This window comes from Podarcis tiliguerta (assembly GCF_965153285.1).
Source record: "Podarcis tiliguerta genome assembly, chromosome: 10".
Classification (NCBI taxonomy): domain Eukaryota; kingdom Metazoa; phylum Chordata; class Lepidosauria; order Squamata; family Lacertidae; genus Podarcis; species Podarcis tiliguerta.
The window spans coordinates 61,704,432-61,723,397 of NC_139543.1; the positions used below are offsets into that span (position 1 = coordinate 61,704,432).

At 44.2% G+C, this 18,966-nt stretch overlaps 1 protein-coding gene across 18 annotated transcripts in view; it reads left to right on the top strand.

Annotated features, from left to right (window-relative positions):
* SOX5 (SRY-box transcription factor 5) overlaps positions 1-18,966 on the top strand; it is a 1,214,093-nt gene that overhangs the window by 561,868 nt on the left and 633,259 nt on the right. For 17 of the 18 annotated variants that reach the window (XR_014502612.1, XM_083402002.1, XM_083402006.1 and 14 more), the window contains 2 exons: positions 1,582-1,754; positions 4,761-4,829. Coding sequence is in view for 17 of the 18 variants with exons in the window: in XM_083402002.1 (XP_083258128.1) it covers positions 1,582-1,754; positions 4,761-4,829 (242 nt within the window). In the remaining variant the exon portion in view is untranslated. Of the gene's footprint in view, positions 1-1,581; positions 1,755-4,760; positions 4,830-13,568; positions 13,677-18,966 lie in introns of those variants that run through there. The other variant, XM_083401997.1, reaches the window with a different exon arrangement.

Below are 18,966 nucleotides of genomic sequence, written 5' to 3' on the forward strand. Positions count from 1 at the left end.
GAAGGCCTTGGCTTTCGTGAAGATTTTCATGAGGAAATGTGGAGAATTTAAGATTGGAAAAATGAGAAACTGAAAGAAACTGAAATTGACAGATTCATCCAGACCCAATGTGACACATAAACAATGGAATGCTCTCTGTTGGGAGACCTCTTGGCTTTGGTCAGGCAGACAGATTTGTTTCTTCCAATAAGCCTTCAGGGGCAATTTTGGATAATTTGAAGCAATTGGGTTTTTTGACTGATTAACTTTTGGCAATTATATGTGTTATTTCTGTGTCTTGGTTTGTGGTTTTACTTTTAAGCTTGTTTTTATTGTTGATTTTGTGTTGCTGACAGTCTTTGAGAATCAACTTAGTTTCCCCCTGGCAATAACTTTCTGAAGGTCACACAAAACTGTGTGCAGGGAGCTCATCTCCTAGGGCCGAGCCCTTTTTGTACCTGCCACAAAGGTGGCAGAGGAGGCCAAGTGTGGAGCTGAGCGCTGTGTGGATTCAGTGGCTGGCTCCTCCTCCTCCTCCTCCTCCTCCTCCTCCTGCCGCAGAGGGGAAGGAGCAGGGAAGCAGCCCCTGGCTAGTGGTGGAGGCAGGAGTAGCAGCCAGCCATTGAAATTGTACTGCTGCTGCTTTTGGTTCTGCCCCTGGCTCCTCCTGACATCTTGATGTCATCCATTCTTCCTTGGAAGTTAGCGCCTCTGGGTGTCTGTGAGCATCTTTGTTCCTCTACACTGCAGCCTCCCCAGGTGCCCACCCTTCAGCTACAGCCAAGAGGAAGCCACTGTGAGATATAAAGCCCTTGGGGAGAGCCAGTGTGGTGTAGTGGTTAAGAGCGATAGACTTGTAATCTGGTGAACCGGGTTCTCCGCTCCTCCACATGCAGCTGCTGGGGGACCTTGGGCTAGTCATACTTCTTTGAGCTCTCTCAGCTCCACTCACCTCACAGTGTGTCTGTTGTGGGGGAGGAAGGGAAAGGAGAATGTTAGCCGCTTTGAGATTCCTTCGGGTAGTGATAAAGCGGGATATCAAATCCAAACTCCTCCTCTTCTTCTTCAGATCAGAAAGTGCAGGCAACCAGGGAGGCTACAGGGTGCTGAAGAAATGATTCATGAAGAGAGAGAGAGGGAGGGAGAGAGAGAGAGAGAGAGAGAGAGAGAGAGAGAGAGAGAAACACATACACCTACTTCACAATGATAAAATAAGTCCAAACCATGTACCCACGAAAATCCTAAAGTGTCCTGAAAATGAGACAGAAAAAAAATGGAAGCTGCTTTTTCCAGGGAGGAAAACTTAATGAGAAATTAGGAGGCAGATTTTGGCACAGCGCCGTCGTACAGGGAGGCCACTGTTATTGCCCAAGTATTTCTAGATCAGGACACTTGGATGAACAGCAAAGACAGGGACAGAATATTTTGAGTAAGTAAGTAAATAATGGGTTAGTCTCCCGAACATATGTCTGTGTGGCAAGATGCATTTTCTGCTGTGCCTTACAGGAGCTGTCCTCTTGGAATGGTACCCAGTTCTTGCTTCTCATTCTCTCTTCCCTCTCTCTTCCCCCTCCTCCCCTTACCTTTTGTCACCATGCTCAGGGACTCCAGAGAGCCTAGCTGAGAAAGAGAGGCAGCTCATGGGCATGATCAATCAGCTGACCAGTTTGCGGGAGCAGCTGTTGGCGGCTCACGATGAGCAGAAGAAGCTGGCGGCCTCACAAATTGAGAAGCAGCGCCAGCAAATGGAGCTGGCCAAGCAGCAACAGGAACAGGTGAGTGATTATTATTAAAAGGGACTTTTAATCTAGTCCCCCTCTTTAGTGTGGGAGAGGGGGGGGGACGGAATAGTAACACTCCATTAACATATCCTTATTTTAAGGAGGTGTGAAATATTGCAGGATCCGAGCCCAGGAATTAGTTTAGTTATTTATTGGGAGGATGGGGGGCAGGGAATGAATGAAAAGTTGGCTAAAATGCATGAAAAAGTATCCGTTAACTTAGAGTGTGTGCGTGCAAATTAGCGACTTTAAGCATTTCACGTTATGGAATTGTTATGTACTGAGTTGAATAGGATCCAAAATGCATCAGTCTGATTGGTCCTAGAACAATAGTATCCAGAATGCAGCAGTCTGATTGGTCCACAGGAGCCACCCAATCCAACTCCTGGTGGAAGTTAATCCACAACCTGATTGGCCTACAGGAGAATCCCGGAATTAGCCAATCAAGTGGGGCCCATTGTGTAAATAATGTATATAAAGCAGACATTCTGGGGGAACTTGCATTCCTCACTACTATGAGCTGAATAAAGAGCATGAAATCCACACTCGGCTTCGAGTATATTTCAGGAATACTGGTCACAGGTGTCAACCCAGAAGCCAATGGGGAGCCCGCAAGTAAGATCTGACTGCAAGAGCCTTATCCCCTCCTGTGGTTTCCAGCTACTGATATTCAGAAGCATAGCACTTCCGGCAGTGGAGGTGGAGCACAGCCATCAGGATTAGTAGCCTGTATGGACACAATATATATGACAGAGGTGCCAACTTGAACAAAATATTGGGGGGGGGGAGGTAAACCCAACCCTGTATAATTGATCATGTGACGTGGCACACCCACCCACACCATTTGAATGGCAATGCCCATCAACTTAGGGGGACACCCCCTCAAATATTTTATTTATTTATTTATTTTAAAATATATATTTATTAATGTAAAATAAATGCATTTATGAGAAAACAGACATACATACAGTGGTACCTTGGGTTACATACGCTTCAGGTTACATACACTTCAGGTTACAGACTCTGCTAACCCAGAAATAGTACCTTGGGTTAAGAATTTTGCTTCAGGATGAGAACAGAAATCGTGCTCCGGCGGCACGGCAGCAGCGGGAGGCCCCATTAGCTAAAGTGGTGCTTCAGATTAAGGACAGTTTCAGGTTAAGAATGGACTTCCGGAACGAATTAAGTACTTAACCTGAGGTACCACTGAACAAGTAAACAAACATACAATCAAACAAACAAACAAGTAACAGAAAAATCAAACAAACCACCATGCTATAAGTCACAACCAGATTAATATAATTACCATAATATATACTCCTGATACTGAACACAATTATAAAAATTTAAAACTGACTTCCAATTAATCTCACTGTACTTTATCTATCCATTACTTTATACCGCACAGTTACATATTTCTTATATAATTTCTTTTTACCTCCCTACGAACTTATATTTGTACAATACGTGGATCAGTCTGATTCTGCCAAGATGTTTCCTTTTATTCCATCTTCCTTTTATTCCATTATTGCCCCTCAAATATTTTATTAGGGGGGCAGCGAAGCCCCTAGGAGTTGGCACCTGTGATTTCTTAGAAATAAGCACACTGGAGAAGGGATGTAGAAGTTCATTCAGTTTGTATTTTACTGCAGACATGCCTAATGAAGGTGAGAACAAAAATCCAGCTACCTTAAAACCCCCAAAATGCATATACAGTGGTGCCCCACAAGACGAATGCCTCGCAAGACGGAAAACCCGCAAGACGAAAGGGTTTTCCGTTTTCAGAGGCGCTTCGCAAGACGAATTTCCCTATGGGCTTGCTTCGCAAGACGAAAATGATGAAATTTTTTGAGTTTTTTTCCCGCTCCCCAACCACTTTTTCTGAAGCGCTAAGCTGCTAATAGCCTTTTAGCAGCTAAACCGCTAATCCCTTAAGCCTTTAATAGCCGTTAATAGCCCTTAAACTGCCAATAGCGCTAATAGCGCTAATCCGCTAATGGGCTTGCTTCGCAAGACAAAAAAACCGCAAGACGAAAAGACTCGCGGAACGGATTCTTTTCGTCTTGCGAGGCACCACTGTATTAGGGGAAATGTATTAGCACATAACATAGAATTGTAGAGTTGGGAGGGACCCATGAGACATTTATTCAATCTACACCAACACTGTGCAATGTAGGAATCTCAGCTGAAGCATCCAGGACAGTCCGCCATTCAAACTCTGCTTGAAAACCTCCCAAGGAAGGAGAGTCCACAACATAAACATAAGAAGAGCTCTGCTGGATCAGGCCACTAGACCTACCTAGTCCAGCGTCCAGTTCTCACAGTGGCCAACCAGATGCCTGTGGGAAATTGGCACACAGGACCCAAGCACAAGGCACTCCTCTCACACTGTGAATCCCAACAATTGGTCTTCAGATGCTTACGGTCTCTGACAGCAGAGTCGGAATCCACAAGGCTCACTCCACGAATCTGCCCTCCTGTCTTTGTCAGATTTGTCAGATTTATGATTATTACACGTTATTCGCTTGTTACACAAAAAGAGCTCCAAGTGACTTACGACATCTTTAGGAGCATGAGCCTAAATGAAAACACATGATAAGCAAACACATTCAAACAAAAATACTTGCAAATACACAAAGCAACCCTCTGCCCACTATTAGACCTCCAGGTATAAATTGAATGAATGAATGAATGAATGAATGAGCAGTACCTTAAAGGGACAGGTGGCATTTAGGCACAATGTATTTTTGCTTCTGTTTTGAAGTATTCACTATTATTGAGTGCAAAAGAACCACATTTCTACTCTAACCGTTATGCATAGGAGACAGTGCCATTAAACATGTGTTTTTTTAATACATTTGGTGACAGAGTGGAAGTGTTCATTGTCTTTATTTGGATAGGACCAGCTGTGGGCAAAGGTCTAAATGGAGTTGGGCAAATGTGCCTTTTCAGACTGCAAATTAGACTCCTGTTAAGTACTGTTGTGTGTTGACCCTACAGATTGCAAGGCAACAACAGCAGCTCCTGCAGCAGCAACACAAAATCAACCTTCTCCAGCAACAGATCCAGGTCAGAGATTCTGAGTCTATCCATTGTTTTTATTCTCTCTGCCTCTCTTTGTGCCTTATTCTACTACCCCCAATTCAATAATTTATTGCCATCAATAAATAGGCAGCTATATCTCTGAGTATATGTAGATTGATGCTGGTTCCAAATCTATGGCTGTTGCTGTGTGTATATGCCTGCCCTTATACTCTGTAATGCGAGTCTGAACTGATTGCAAGTGTCTGTGCAGAAATGGCACCCTGAGAACCATAGCTTGCTGTCCTAAAATGTGTTCCTAGCCCTCTTGAAAACAGCTGTGGTGAGCTGCAAGCCCGTCTTTCTGTGCTTTCCAGATGATGAACATGAAAGCACCCCAACCTTTTTCTGTTACAAAAGTCCTGTTGTTATCTTGCTCTGTGTGTGTGTGTGTGTGTGTGTGTGTGTGTGTGTTAGTACAAAGAAAGCATGAAAAATGGGCTTGGAGAGTTAGCCGTTTATGAAAGCATGGTGGCTTTCTTATTACTAGTATTTAAAGGAGCTGCACGACTTCTTACAGATGTAACTATAAAATGGCTATTTGCAGTGCCAGTCCTCCCATTAGGCGCAATGAGACAACTGCTTCAGGTAGCAGATGCTGGGGAGTGGTGGAGGAGGCGGAGAGGTGTTAAGAGTTCAGAGCTGTGTTGCTGTGTAAGGGTCAACAGCAGTCCAGCCGGGAAGTGGGGGTAGAAGTGCCATTTTGTCCATCATCTCAGACAGCGAAACAACTTGGGCTGGGGCTGTGTCTCTGTAAACAAGTCCATTGCTTTTAAGCACCTAATTTCACACAGGAGTGGAAGTTGGTTTGTTCATGTGGAGATTCATATGTTAGAATGTAGTATGCTCCAGGAAAGGTGTGAGATGGCATTGATGGATGATTACTAGATATAAAGACGGTGTGATCTAACAACATGTGCAGGCTCCAGCGGACTCGACGCGCATAGTCCCAGCCATGCCATAAGCAATAACCCTCTTCACTGAGAACTGGGGAGCAGTGGGGATTAAAACCAGCTCCCAGCTTTCCTTTTCTAACAGCAGCAGTTCAGTCTTGTTTGCACAATTCCTCTTCCAGTTATCACATGCTCCTAACTGGATTGGACTGAGGGCTCTGAGATCTGATTTAGATTTGGGCTGAATCTGTAATAGACGTTATCAAGGTTGTTTTCATCTTAATCTTTTTGATCGTGTTCTGTAAAAGTGGAACTTTTCTTTCTAAAAAAAAAACCTAGTTATTTTTAAAGTAAGAGATTGGTATGTGCATTAATTGTTACATAGAGCAAATGCTTCTGTGACCATAATCAGTCCATAATCTATCATCTGTGGCCAAGGCTGGCATTGTATTTCAGAACAGAACAGGGTTCAAACAGAACTTAGAGAAGTTGCACTTCCCTTTAACTGTATCTTCCCTTAACCTATCAACTTCCCAACCAACCTTAAACTTTATTTTACCCTAGCAGTGATTATTTTGAGTATTTGTGGTTATGAGTTTATTGATAAATATGTTCCACACTGGGACGCGGGTGGCGCTATGGGTTAAACCACAGAGCCAAGGACTTGCCGATCAGAAGGTCGGCGGTTCGAATCCCCGCGAGGGGGTGAGCTCTTGTTGCTCGGTCCCTGCTCCTGCCAACCTAGCAGTTCGAAAGCACGTCAAAGTGCAAGTAGATAAATAGGTACCGCTCTGGCGGGAAGGTAAACGGCGTTTCCGTGTGCTGCTCTGGTTCGCCAGAAGCAGCTTAGTCATGCTGGCCCCATGACCCGGAAGCTGTACGCCGGCTCCCTCGGCCAATAAAGCGAGATGAGCATCGCAACCCCAGAGTCAGCCCCGACTGGACCTAATGGTCAGGGGTCCCTTTACCTTTACCTTATGTTCCACACTAATGTTCATTTTTGTGTTTCTGAAATAAAACCATTCCTGACCAGAGAGAGAGAGAGAGAGAGAGAGAGAGAGAGAGAGAGTTTACATCATCTTGTTTATTGGTTTAACTAGGCATAGGCAAATCTTTCTGATTCTGGTTCATGTCAACTTCACCTATTTTTACTTTTCAAATTTCCATTACATTTCCACATTAATCTGCAGATGATTTTTTTTTTAAAAAAAAACCTCTCCAAATAATGTATTTAAATACACGTGTGTGTGTAGTTTCTCTTAAAAGGTTTGTTTTCTCTGAATACATATTTAAATTCATACTTGGATACATTTCAACTGTTGGGAATCAGGTTTCAGAGAAGTGTGAAATCTGTTGACCTGTTAAATTCCAGATCCACACATTAGGCTGAAAGGCATGGATCAGGCCATTTCCCATAGAAATGTGCGGAGTCCAGACCTCTTGGGCATCTCCATTGTCAGCTTTCCTGTTTGAACTGGTGAAGCTGGAACCTGATGCTCTGGCTCACTAGCAGGGCAGAACCACCCACACAAACTCTTGCTTTCTAGGAAATGTAGAATCAGAGGGGCTGCTTCCTAGCAGCCTCAGTGTTCTCTGATGGGTTGAAAGGACTTGTAGCTTTCTGTACTGGGATGCCTGTCCACAGATACTGTAATTCAAGTCTGAGTTCACTGCAAGTATCTATGCCGGAAATGGCATCCTGAGAATTGTAGCTTGCTTTCATAAAATGTGCAAGAAGCCAGAGATGGTGAGAAGAGTCTTTAAGATGTAACCCCACACATGTTGTCAAAGGCCCACACAACTGCCCAGGCAAAGGGCTCTCAAAGCAATCTTCATTATCTTACTCTTCACTGTGGAGCCTGCATCTGTTGGACATAAAAAAGTATTATTTTTCAACCTGCTAAATCATGGGAGGGCAGGGCGCGGCAGTGATTTACAGCCTTCAGTGTCAATCGATTTGCTTGGAATTCCTTGCAATAGGAACAGTGTCCTAAATTCTGCAATGAGGGTAAATAAAGATCGAGATCCACAGAGTGAGATGAAACATGCCTGAAGGCTTGGGTATGCACAATGGATTTATTTATTTTTAGATGTCTTCTAAATGTTAGGTAGTTGTTTATCTCTTTGACATTTGATGGGAGGGCATTCCACAGGGCGGGCACCACTACTGAGAAGGCCCTCTGCCTGGTTCCCTGTAACTTTGCTTCTCACAATGACAGAACCACCAGAAGGCCCTCAGCGCTGGACCTCAGTGTCCGGGCTGAACAATGGGGGTGGAGATCTCCTTCAGGTATATTGGACCAAGGCCGTTTAGGGCTTTAAAGGTCAACACCAACACTTTGAATTGTGCCCGGAAATGTACTGGGAGCGAATGTAGGTCTTTCAAGACCGGTGTTATGTGGTAAAAGCACTAATTTACACCTAATAGTTGAAACAGGTGGTGCTCTGGTACTTCTGAAGATTTAGTTGCTTTTGTTCTTTGAACCTCAGATTCTCCAGTCTTAGTAAGTAAATTAAGTAAATTTTTATTTATACCCCGCCGTCCGCAGCCAAGACTCAGGGCTCAGGGCGGCTAACATCAAATGTCAAATACATTAAAACACAATCAAACGAATGATTAAAATACAGCTTAAAAATTAGAATCAGGATAAAATTAAATGACTGCCCATGAAATTACAACCAGAGGGGTCGGGAACCTCAAATATTCATCAGGGCCAGCTATCCATGTTGGTCCCACATGAGCCAAAAAATGGACCAAAGAGGTAACGTACAGATTCCCATAGAGGGGAGTCCATTTCTTGTCCATTACTTCTGCTTCCAAGCCCAGAAAGTTGACCAGAAGTGAGGAAACAACTCTGTAAGATTAGGCTTGCTGCTTAATTATCATGCATTTGAATCATTAAGATGCTGGAACAAATCTGTCTTATTTTTCCAGTGAAAAAATGGAATTCCATTTACCCGAGCCAATTTTCTGTAAGGTCTGTTAAAGTCATAGCAATTTTGGATAAATTATTCTGCAAGGAGAGGAAATTTTCTTTGATAATATTTTACTAGAAATACTATTTAAAAAAATAATAATCTAGCATGGACTGATGAGGATTTATACTTGAAAAAAAGCCACCCTGTTATCTTAGGCTTTCTAAACAATATGCCAAAACACACAACACGTTTGTTCCCCAAAATCCACCGTTCCCAATGAAGGCTTCATTTTCACCATGGATTTAAAATACATGGCTTTTCCCAAAGAATCCTGGGAATTGTAGTTTACCCCCACAGAGCTCCATTTCCCAGCACCCCAATCTCTGGTTCCCAGGATTCTTTAGAGAAAGCCATACACCTCAAATACGATTTCGCTATGTGGTGGGTACGCAGTCAATGTTACTTGTTCGGCTCTTAGGCTTCATCTCCCAGTTCAGGCATTTTCCTGTGAAACGGTAAACTGGCTGGGATCTGTTTTCTGGGGAAAGGTGGGCTACAAATAGAGAATGTTAAAAACGAACGAGTCATGTGGCAAGCAACCCCATTAAAGGTTGGGTTAAAAGTGACACATAAGCTACGTGAGAAGGACAGTCGTGACTTCAAGGAAGATTGGGAACTTTTTACAAATTACTTAAAAAAACAAAAAATTGACTTGGACTCCCTGGCAGGTTTTGAATACACATCCACAAATTTATTAATAGAATACATGACAGATAAGGTAATGATATGTACAATTTTGAACATGCAGAGAATAATATGTGCAAATAAATCAGAGAGACAAGCTGAGGGAAGTATTTGGGGGGGGAGAGGGAGGGATGGGGGAGTAAAGGGGGGAAATTAATGTAATTGATTATTTGGATTGATAATTTGTTCTGTTGAAATTGTTTAATAAATAATAATAATAATAATAATAATAATAATAATAATAATAATGTTTCTTGTGGGAGTGACTGTGCCCCACCTCAAAGCACAGGAAACCCCAAGCGCAGGATGTGAAATGTTGACTATTTTAGGGTGCAAAGCTGAATTTCTCAGATGATGCCAGCAACCTGTGCCAGCAACCTGTGTATTTAATTCTTCAGAACGCCTGGAATGATGCTATAACTTAATGCAGCATTATTTTAAGGAGCATTCTGGAAGATAGCGGTGGTGACAGTGACTGCCAGAGGGGTCACACTATTCTCTTCCCCCCTCCCCGAACTATGTAACCATGTGGCATCGTTAAATGTAGCAGCTGGGGAAATAAATGTGGCTCTCAGCTCAGGGAGAGTGAGGAAGAATACCAGTAAGATTTGCTCCCTGTCCTCAGAATGCGCAAGAGAGACTTCTGACATGGTTCAGTTGGTAGAGCATGAGACTCTTAATCTCAGAGTCATGGGTTCAAGGGCCCAAAGAATACTGCATTGCAGGGGGCTGGACTAGATGACCCTCGTGGTCCCTTCCAACTCTACAGTTCTACGGCAGCTTCTAAGGTACCAATTTCACCCCTTGTTTTTCTTGACACACACAATCAGTTCAGGCTGAAAGTTCCCAGCTGAGAAATTTTGGTCCTGAACTAGTGAAAATGCAAGTGGATTATTTATTTAACTTGTCTACAGCTTCATATTTCAACAGAAATCACTTAAGCGGCTGGCATATGTGAACCACAAGAAAATCAACGTCTTTTCTCCCCCACCCCGACAAAGAAACACAATACAAATTTCACATTCTGCTGAAATAAGTAAACCCCTCTACACTTTTATACACGCAGCAGATCACTGCAGCCTGTGGGAGAGTTTCTCCTGAAAGTTCAAAAAAATCTCAGAAGCTCTCTCCGCAGTAGTTCAGAAAAGGCCTTTTAGTGTCGCTGCCACTGTTCTGTGGAATAGCGTTCCTGCTGAGATATGACAGGTGTTCTTTAGCTGCACTTTCCAGAAGCAGTTGAAGACATCTTTGTACCCGCAGGCTTTCCAGGTTGGATAAATGTGTCTTTACCAGGAGTATCTACCTTTTATAGGTTTAGCTTTCTTAAAAAAATAAGGTGCAATTTTGTGTTTTTAACTGTTTTTCATTGTCTTTAGCATTCTATAGAAGGTGCTAAACAAATCAACAACAAGAATTCTACTGCATCTACTACTAACACTACTACTAATCACCATTCCACCTTTCGAGCAAAATAATCATACAGCAATAAATATCTCGAAACTTCTCTCTAAATAGCTCTCCTTCGCTGCTGGGGGTTTTTAAACAGAGGTTGGGCGGCCATCTGTCAGGGATTCTTTAGCTGTGATTCCCGCTTGGCGGGGGGTTGGGGTCCCTTCCAATTCTACAGTCCTCTGGTTCTATGAAAACAGTGTATGTAAGCAAAATAAATGCGCTCAAGTAAAATGCATAAGAGCTGCAAAAGCAGATCATAAACAAAGCTTCAAAATATATCAAGATACAGTAACAAAAGGCAACATAATTAACTGAATTTATGCAGCAGTTCTCAATCTGGCATTGCCCTACTCAGGAGTGGCGCTAGCTGAGAATTCATTTAATTCTCTCACGTGGCATGTGATTCCTTAGGAAATTGCCTTCCACTGAGTCAGACTCAATGGTCATAGAATCATAGAGTTGGAATCATGTGGTCCAACCCCCTGAAAAGCAACTGTCCCATATGGGAATCGAACCTGCAACCATCTAGTTCAGTACTGTCTACGTTGACTAGCTATGGCTCTCTAAGCCTCCAAGGCAGGGGAAATTCCTAGTCCTACCAGGAGTTCCTGGGTACTGAACCTGGGTACTTGCGCATGCAAACCACTGAGCCACAGTTGCTGGAAAGCCACAAGCTATACACTGCAGTGGAGCCTTTGCTACTTCATCAGCAAAAACTGCCCTTAGCTGGGCCACTCACCTGCTGCAAATCTCATGGATTTGTCAGAGGTGATGTCCACCATTCCAGGGTTTTGATATACTCAGGATAGTTTCTTGCCCTGTGTCAGGAGCAGCTGCCTGTTTCCACGTGACTTGGAATCGGCAGCATACCAGATGCACTCAGAAAGGCCCCAAAAGGAGCTGCATCAAATGCTTTTCCCACGACTTTGCAACCTTTTTTTTCTTTTTTCTTTTGCAAACAACAGGGACGGACTGCCGTCTAAAAACAAAACCTCTAAATAATTGTCTCTCTCCCCTTCCCCAAAAGGACTCCTCTCTGTTAGTGGCAGAGAACTCTATTATTAGTTCAAAACTGGACCAAATTTTAAAAGTTTTCTTCCTGATTTTTATCGTGATTAAACTCCTTTCTTTTGCATTTTAGGGGATAGTGAGCGTCAGGGTAGAGATCGGTTGCAAAACTCACTCAGACACTGCTTAGAATTTTAGTTTTCTCAGGGTTGAGATGAAATGGGTTTGGCCTTGAGAATTGTCCGGTAAGGAGTCTGCTGGGAACCACATGTCAGCTGCTCTGAATATTGTGCATCTAATAAACAGGTGTGACACCCAAAGAGATGACCATGCTTCAGGACTCTATCCTTGCCATCATCTGTTGTTCCACCAGTTCTGAATGCTGTCTGCTCCTCACAGTCCCATCCTAGTGAGTGAGGGGCAAGTGGCAGCCTTGGTTGTCAAGCATGTTAGAAGCAGAGAGGCAGGGCCTGCCCTACCGTTAGGCAAGCTGAGGCAACAACATCAGGCAGCAGTTGCTCCTCTTGAACTCTTCAGCCATTCCTGGGCCAGCTGATCTGGCCAGCTGCCTAAAGGTCTGGTGGAGAATTCTGTCTCGCCATCAGTACTGAAATAAGATTTAACTGTCAATCCAATTGGATTCTGCATGTGAAATCTGGTGGCTCCCTTGAGTGATGAGTTGCCCAACCTGAGACAGGGTAGAAGACTTATGAGCTGTACCTAACAAAGTTGGCCTGTTAGCACAAGTATTTCTGCCTGCGCAACAGGACTTCTTCTCCCCATGCATGTTTGCACAGTGCACCCCTCACCCACCCCAAAATTATTCTGAGCTTTCACCCAACTCTCCAGATTAGGGGTGTACAGAGGGAGGAGGAGGAAAGGAAGTCCTTCTTGGCATACCAAAGTCCTTGCACTAAGAGGACAACGTGGTTGGATATAACTCTGTGGAACTTACTAGAAAGACATGGCCCAAGACTGGTTCTCTGAGACCCCTAATTCCCTACAGTTTTGCCTTCCAACAAGGAGCCCTGGTGGTGCAGGGGGAAGTAAACTGATGCCTCAACTTAGTTTGTCCTCTCAGTGGTCTGCCACCACTACCATCAACTGCCACCAGTGAACTGTTCATTCTGTAAGTTGCTCAGTGTGGTGTAGTGGTTAAGAGAGGTAGACTCGTAATCTGGTGAACTGGGTTCGCTGCCCCCTCCTCCACATGCAGCTGCTGGGTGACCTTGGGCCAGTCACACTTCTCTGTCTTTCAGCCTCACTCACCTCACAGAGTGTTTGTTGTGGGGGAGGAAGGGAAAGGAGAATGTTAGCCGCTTTGAGACTCCTTCGGTAATGATAAAGCGGGATATCAAATCCAAACTCTTCTTCTTCTCTCTTCTCCTTTTACAGGGAGGACATATCCTTTTTTGGTCCCAGTTCCAACGAATTTCGTTGTGTTTGCCAGCATTGTTGTTCCAAAAAAGACACTCCCACATTTTTTCCTCTCTGCATCAATTAACAAGAAAGGAAATTGCATTTTAAAATTATTAAAGGAGAGATAAATTCTCATGGGTGGGGATGCAGGTGTCATGTTGCATGTGCCTTCATTCTGAAGCAGGCCTTTGCGAGTGTCCTTTTCGTTCTGTAAATGGTTTGACCAATAGTCTGCACTCTGTAGCCTCCATGGATGCCCAGGCTTCAATGAAAGCTCAGGGGAGGACATCACAAGGTGACTCCTCCCATGGGGCGTTTTCAGATCAGGAAGTGCAAGCAGCCAGGGAGGCTGAAGGAATGTTTACTGGCAAGACACAGAGCACCATCATGCAAAGATAAGGTAAGCTCAGAACCCCACACCCATAGAAATTCTAATGAGAACAAGGCAGGGAAATGGGCGCTCTTTTCACAGGGGAAGACAGCTTTCAAGAAATTTCAGGACAAGTTCCAGCACATCACTCTGTGTATGTGTGCATAGGGTGATGGTAGGGTTCTCCCTTTGGGGCACAAGGGTTAAACCATATGGCCCTTGAATTCCAGCTCTGTAATATCATGAAAGTGTGTTGTTTACTTTTGCACCTTGTCCTTTATTTTGCAATAAGGTGATGGGCTGTAGATTAGCAAGAGGAGACTGTCTCTTATGTTTCTATTCCAGCGAGCGAGTGAGTGAGTGTTTGTGAAAGAGGGGGGTTGGGGTATTTGTGTGGTTCTGTTTTTTTAAGAATCCCTTTTATTATTTCTTGCCATTGTGTGCCTGCACATATGGAAAGGCGCAGCACGAAGCCACGGGTGCCAACGAGCGAAAGAAAAGCATCCTTGTCCATTGAGCTGACCTACTAAGGGGAACATTAGTTCGCCATATGATCAGCGTCTCATCCATGTGGAGAATGTGGAGTCATGAGCCCTTTTGTTCGGAAGCCAAAAAAGGCAGCTTCTGCTGAGGGGAGGTTAAAAAAAAGCAGAAGAAGAAAGGGAGGAAAAAAAGAGATGATTCAGGCAAGATAACAATAAATTTTTTTACTGCTGGCTGGTGGAGGTGTTTAGGATGTGTTTTCTTTATATCTCCGTCCGCCCCTAATTGACGATGCTTTAAAATTGAATGACTAGCAGTCAAAACGTGTTTGCTTCAAGCTGAGAAGAAAAATGCCGGTGTCTCTGCTTCGAAACTGATTGCGCTTTGTACACAACTGACAGCCGCAGTCACTTTGAGTGACTGATAAGTGGGGAGCTTTGCCACTTATCAAGGAATGCGCGCCGAAAAAGAAAAGGACTCTGAGCCATTCAGATGCGTTGGCATGCTCAAAATAACATCTCACATCAGTCAGGCTCGCAAGGCACCGGGAGACGTTTCAAAATAAACTTTGTATCCATCTATCTCGCTATCTGGAGGCAAAGATTCAATTTAACAGACAAATCGCCGCGCAACATTGCAGTGTTTTCCCGGAAAGGAGAACATCATTATAACGGTCATGGGTTTATGCGCGATTTACTGGGGTTTCGATAGCATTTGTGGGTCTTTGTCAGGGCAACCCACCCCCGCCCCCATTCATCACTCTAGATCAGGGGTGGCGCACCTGTGGCCCTCCAAATGTTGCTGGACTACAATTCCCATCATGCCTGAACATTGGGCCATGCTGGTTGGGGCTGATGGGAACTGGAGTCCAGCAATAACCTCTGGAGGGCCACAAGTTTCCCCACCCTTGCTTTCAATAAAGGAATGTTATTGTTATTACCACACACTTCCACCAAATTACTCAGAGTGTTGTACATGTTCTCCTTTCTGTTTTATCCTCACTTGAAAACCTGTGAGGCAGATGAAACCAAGACAGGCAATGGTTCAAGGTCACATTAAGCTTTTTTGGGTAAGGTGATATTTGAACCTTGGTCTTCCTGGTTTCAGTCCAACACATTAGTGAACATCCTCATTAATAATTTTATTATTTGTCCCCCGCCTAATGGGCTGGGTGGCTTCCAACAAAAACTAATAAAGCATTCCATAATAAATAATAAAGCACTTCACTTCTCGCAGTGAGGGAACCACCAGTAGACCCTCAGAGGTGGACCTCAGTGTCCAGGCTGAACAATGGAGGTGGAGACACTCCTTCAGGTATACAGTGGTACCTCAGGTTACATACGCTTCAGGTTACATATGCTTCAGGTTACAGACTCCACTAACCCAGAAATAGTGCTTTAGGTTAAGAACTTTGCTTCAGGATGAGAACAGAAATCGTGCTCCGGCGGCGCGGCAGCAGCAGGAGGCCCCATTAGCTAAAGTGGTGCTTCAGGTTAAGAACAGTTTCAGGTTAACAACAGACCTCCAGAACGAATTAAGTACTTAACCTGAGGTACCACTGTACAGGGGTGGGAAACCTGTGACCCTCCAAATTTTGCTCTCACATATGGTCACTGACCCCTACATTGCAGCCTGGAATGGAACTACCTACAGTCTGATGTATGGAAATGGCCTCCACTGCCACAGCTGTTTAGGAGTTATGGTATTTAGGACTGCACTGTTGAAATTCTGACTAACTATGATTTTTGGGTGCACAGCAGAGGTGCATCACATGCTTGGTCCACTCCCCCCGTTCCCAGTAGGGTGGAATCAGATTTTCCTTTGCATGCCGTGTCTGGACTGTTCCCTAGCCATTGTGTCACCACCACACACTCCTACACATGTACATGCAATGTTATGCTATGATTTTGTTTGTTTTAGGCTGCCCAAAATGAAGACCATGGCTTTTTGCTTGCTTTCTTAATAGAGTCTGTGTGAAAGTCGGTTCATGTTACAAAATATACTGCTGGTCAGCAGACTGGCATCTGGTGAATAAAATGGCCTGCAAAAGTTGAGAAGTTGCCCATCCCTCGTAGAAACAATGCTGGGTATTCTCTTGAATTCCATCTGTTGGCTTGGGCAGTCTGTTTTGACATCTCACTCCCGCCTCATTGCTGACCAAGTGCTAGGAGAAGTTCTCCAGAGTGATTCACTGGAAATGTATTGGTACCACCTACTGAGTCATCAGCACTGTTGGCTGTAGCATTGTGGGTTTCCCCTGGCGCATCACCCTTCTTGAGATGGGTTGTGCCCATTGCTACACTTTTTATGAGATGTAATTGAATTACCAGTTGAGGAGGCACTATCCAATTTGACAGGAGTGAGATTTTGTTTCGGGGGGGTTTTCTGTTCGTTGTGCTGGATTTTATTTTGCAATGTGGCAGATGTGTCTGGCATTCTTTAAACTTTGCAGTGATAGCAAATAAAGATTATTATTATTATTACCATTTATTACCTGCCTTTCACCCTAAAGTCCCAGGGCAGGTTATAGCAATTAAAACACACTATTAACATTAAAATGCAATATTAGACCACATTTAAAAACTACTTAGAACAGCTCGGTTAGAATATGGTTTGATAATGCTGAGGTTGCAGGATCGATCCTTGTATGGGGGCAGCTGCACATTCCTGCATTACAAGGGGTTGCACTAGATGATCCTCAGGATCCCTTCCAACTCCACAATTGTATTATTCTATGAACATGGGTGAAAAGGGACGTGGGTGGCGCTGTGGTCTAAACCACAGAGCCTAGGACTTGCCGATCGGAAGGTCGGCGGTTCGGATACGCATGACGGGGTGAGCTCCTGTTGCTCGGTCTCTGCTCCTACCAACCTAGCAGTTCGAAACCACAAAGTGCAAGTAGATAAATAGGTACCACTCCAGCTGGAAGGTAAACGGCATTTCTGTGTGCTGCTCTGGTTCACCAGAAGCGGCTTAGTCATGCTGGCCACATGACCCAAAAGCTGTACCCTGGCTCCCTTGGCCAGTAAAGTGAGATGAGCGCCGCAACCTCAGAGTCGTCCGTGACTGGACCTAACAGTCAGGGATCCCTTTACCTTTATGAACATAAAACTATAGAAATAAGGTGGTTCCAAAAATATTCATCTGTCATCAAAAGAGGTGCGTATAATAAAATCTGTACAACAAAGTTGCCAAATCAGTTATAATGACTTAGATCCTGCATTATCCAGGCACACAGGAGGATCATGCTTGGATCTGGAAAGGGAGAAGCGGCTTGAAATAATGGTGATCTCATTGTTGCCTGGAAGGGAATAGCTTTCTGTCTTTTTCAAAACAATCGAGTCAACCTAAGGGAGTCCACACCTGAGGGATGGAGCAAAGCAACCAACTGGATTTTGCTGCAGTCACATGGAGCCATCCTAAGAACCAAAGTTAAATCCATTGCAAGCCATTAGTGGGCAACCTATAGCCTAGGGGTGGAAAATCTTTTAAACCCAAGGGAGGTATTCTCTTCTAGGCAATCTTCCAAAGACGCCGTCTGGGCTGGGCTGGGCCAGAAGCAAAAGTGGGTAATTGAGTAATTGATGTAAATGTTACCTTTGTACAGTAGTTCAAGGAGACCAAGGCCCCATCAGCTCAACTGGTTAGAGCATGGTGCTGATAACGGCAAGGTCACAGGTTTGATGGGTGCATATTCCTGTATTGGAGGGAGTTGGACTATATGATTTATAGGGTCCCTTCCAACTCTTGGATTCTATCAAAAATACTTAGGATGAGAGGCCAGGCCAGTGGCAGATGTGGCCTGGAGAGAGGGATTATGGCCTGGGACAGTTCTGAGTCCAGATAGAGAGATCTGGAGGGCTGCAATTGGGCCTGACTTTCCCCACCAGTGCTATAGCCGAGTAGTACATGCAGTTCTGGTTGCTTTTGGTGGCAACGGCATGCGATCCTCAGATTTTCTGCTTAAATGTGCATTTGTTTGTTTGAAAAAATGCTTCTAATCCTTAAGACTACAACCTGCATTTTCAAAATCCCTCCAACCATATTTGAAAAAGTGGCAACAGAAGCAGTGTGGGTCTGACCAGAGGTGTAAGGTTGGGAGCCAATTGGGACCTGAGATGCACATTTGGGGACCTATGAAAAACAGCAGAGAAATAGTAGAGTACTATCTGCTCTGAACTTAGCAGAGTTTTTTGGGTGGCTCCGAGTGAAAATATTATCTGCCCTTGGATTTAAGATTCCTGGTTTCTGGAGCTTTTGCTGTTGATATCCAACACATTTGCATTATTGCTAAGCTTATCTCAAATATTGGACTTCTCTGCTGAAGCCAAGAATGGTTTACTTCTAAGTAATTCTATTCAGCTCACTGGGAATACTCCAGAGTAAGCAGGCTGTGGACTGCACCTTAATAGGGAGAATAGAGAAAGTGGCCGCCTCAAGCCTCATTGTTTGCTTCAGGTTTTTCTTCTCCGGCTATTGTCTGCCTTTCCCTTTGTTGTACATAGCAGGTGTTTCTTTCACTACCCCAGAGCTGGCAACACAACGGTTTCCTTTGTGGTGGCTCCTTGGAGACTTTTGATTAAACTCTTCTTTGTGGCAACGATGCCAAATTGCACATGGAATTTGTGTGTACACAAATGCCTTCGATTTCTTCTTTCATGCTCGCTGCTTAAGTCTTTCTCGGCCTCTTGCTCTTCCCTCGATTATCCTTGTGCCTCACCCTAGCTAAATCTAAAAACAGAACAAATGGTCTGCAGACTTTATCCCGCCCACACGTCCATTCCCTCCCCCCCCCCAATATCTATTATGGGGAAGGGTCCTAGCTCACTGATAGAGT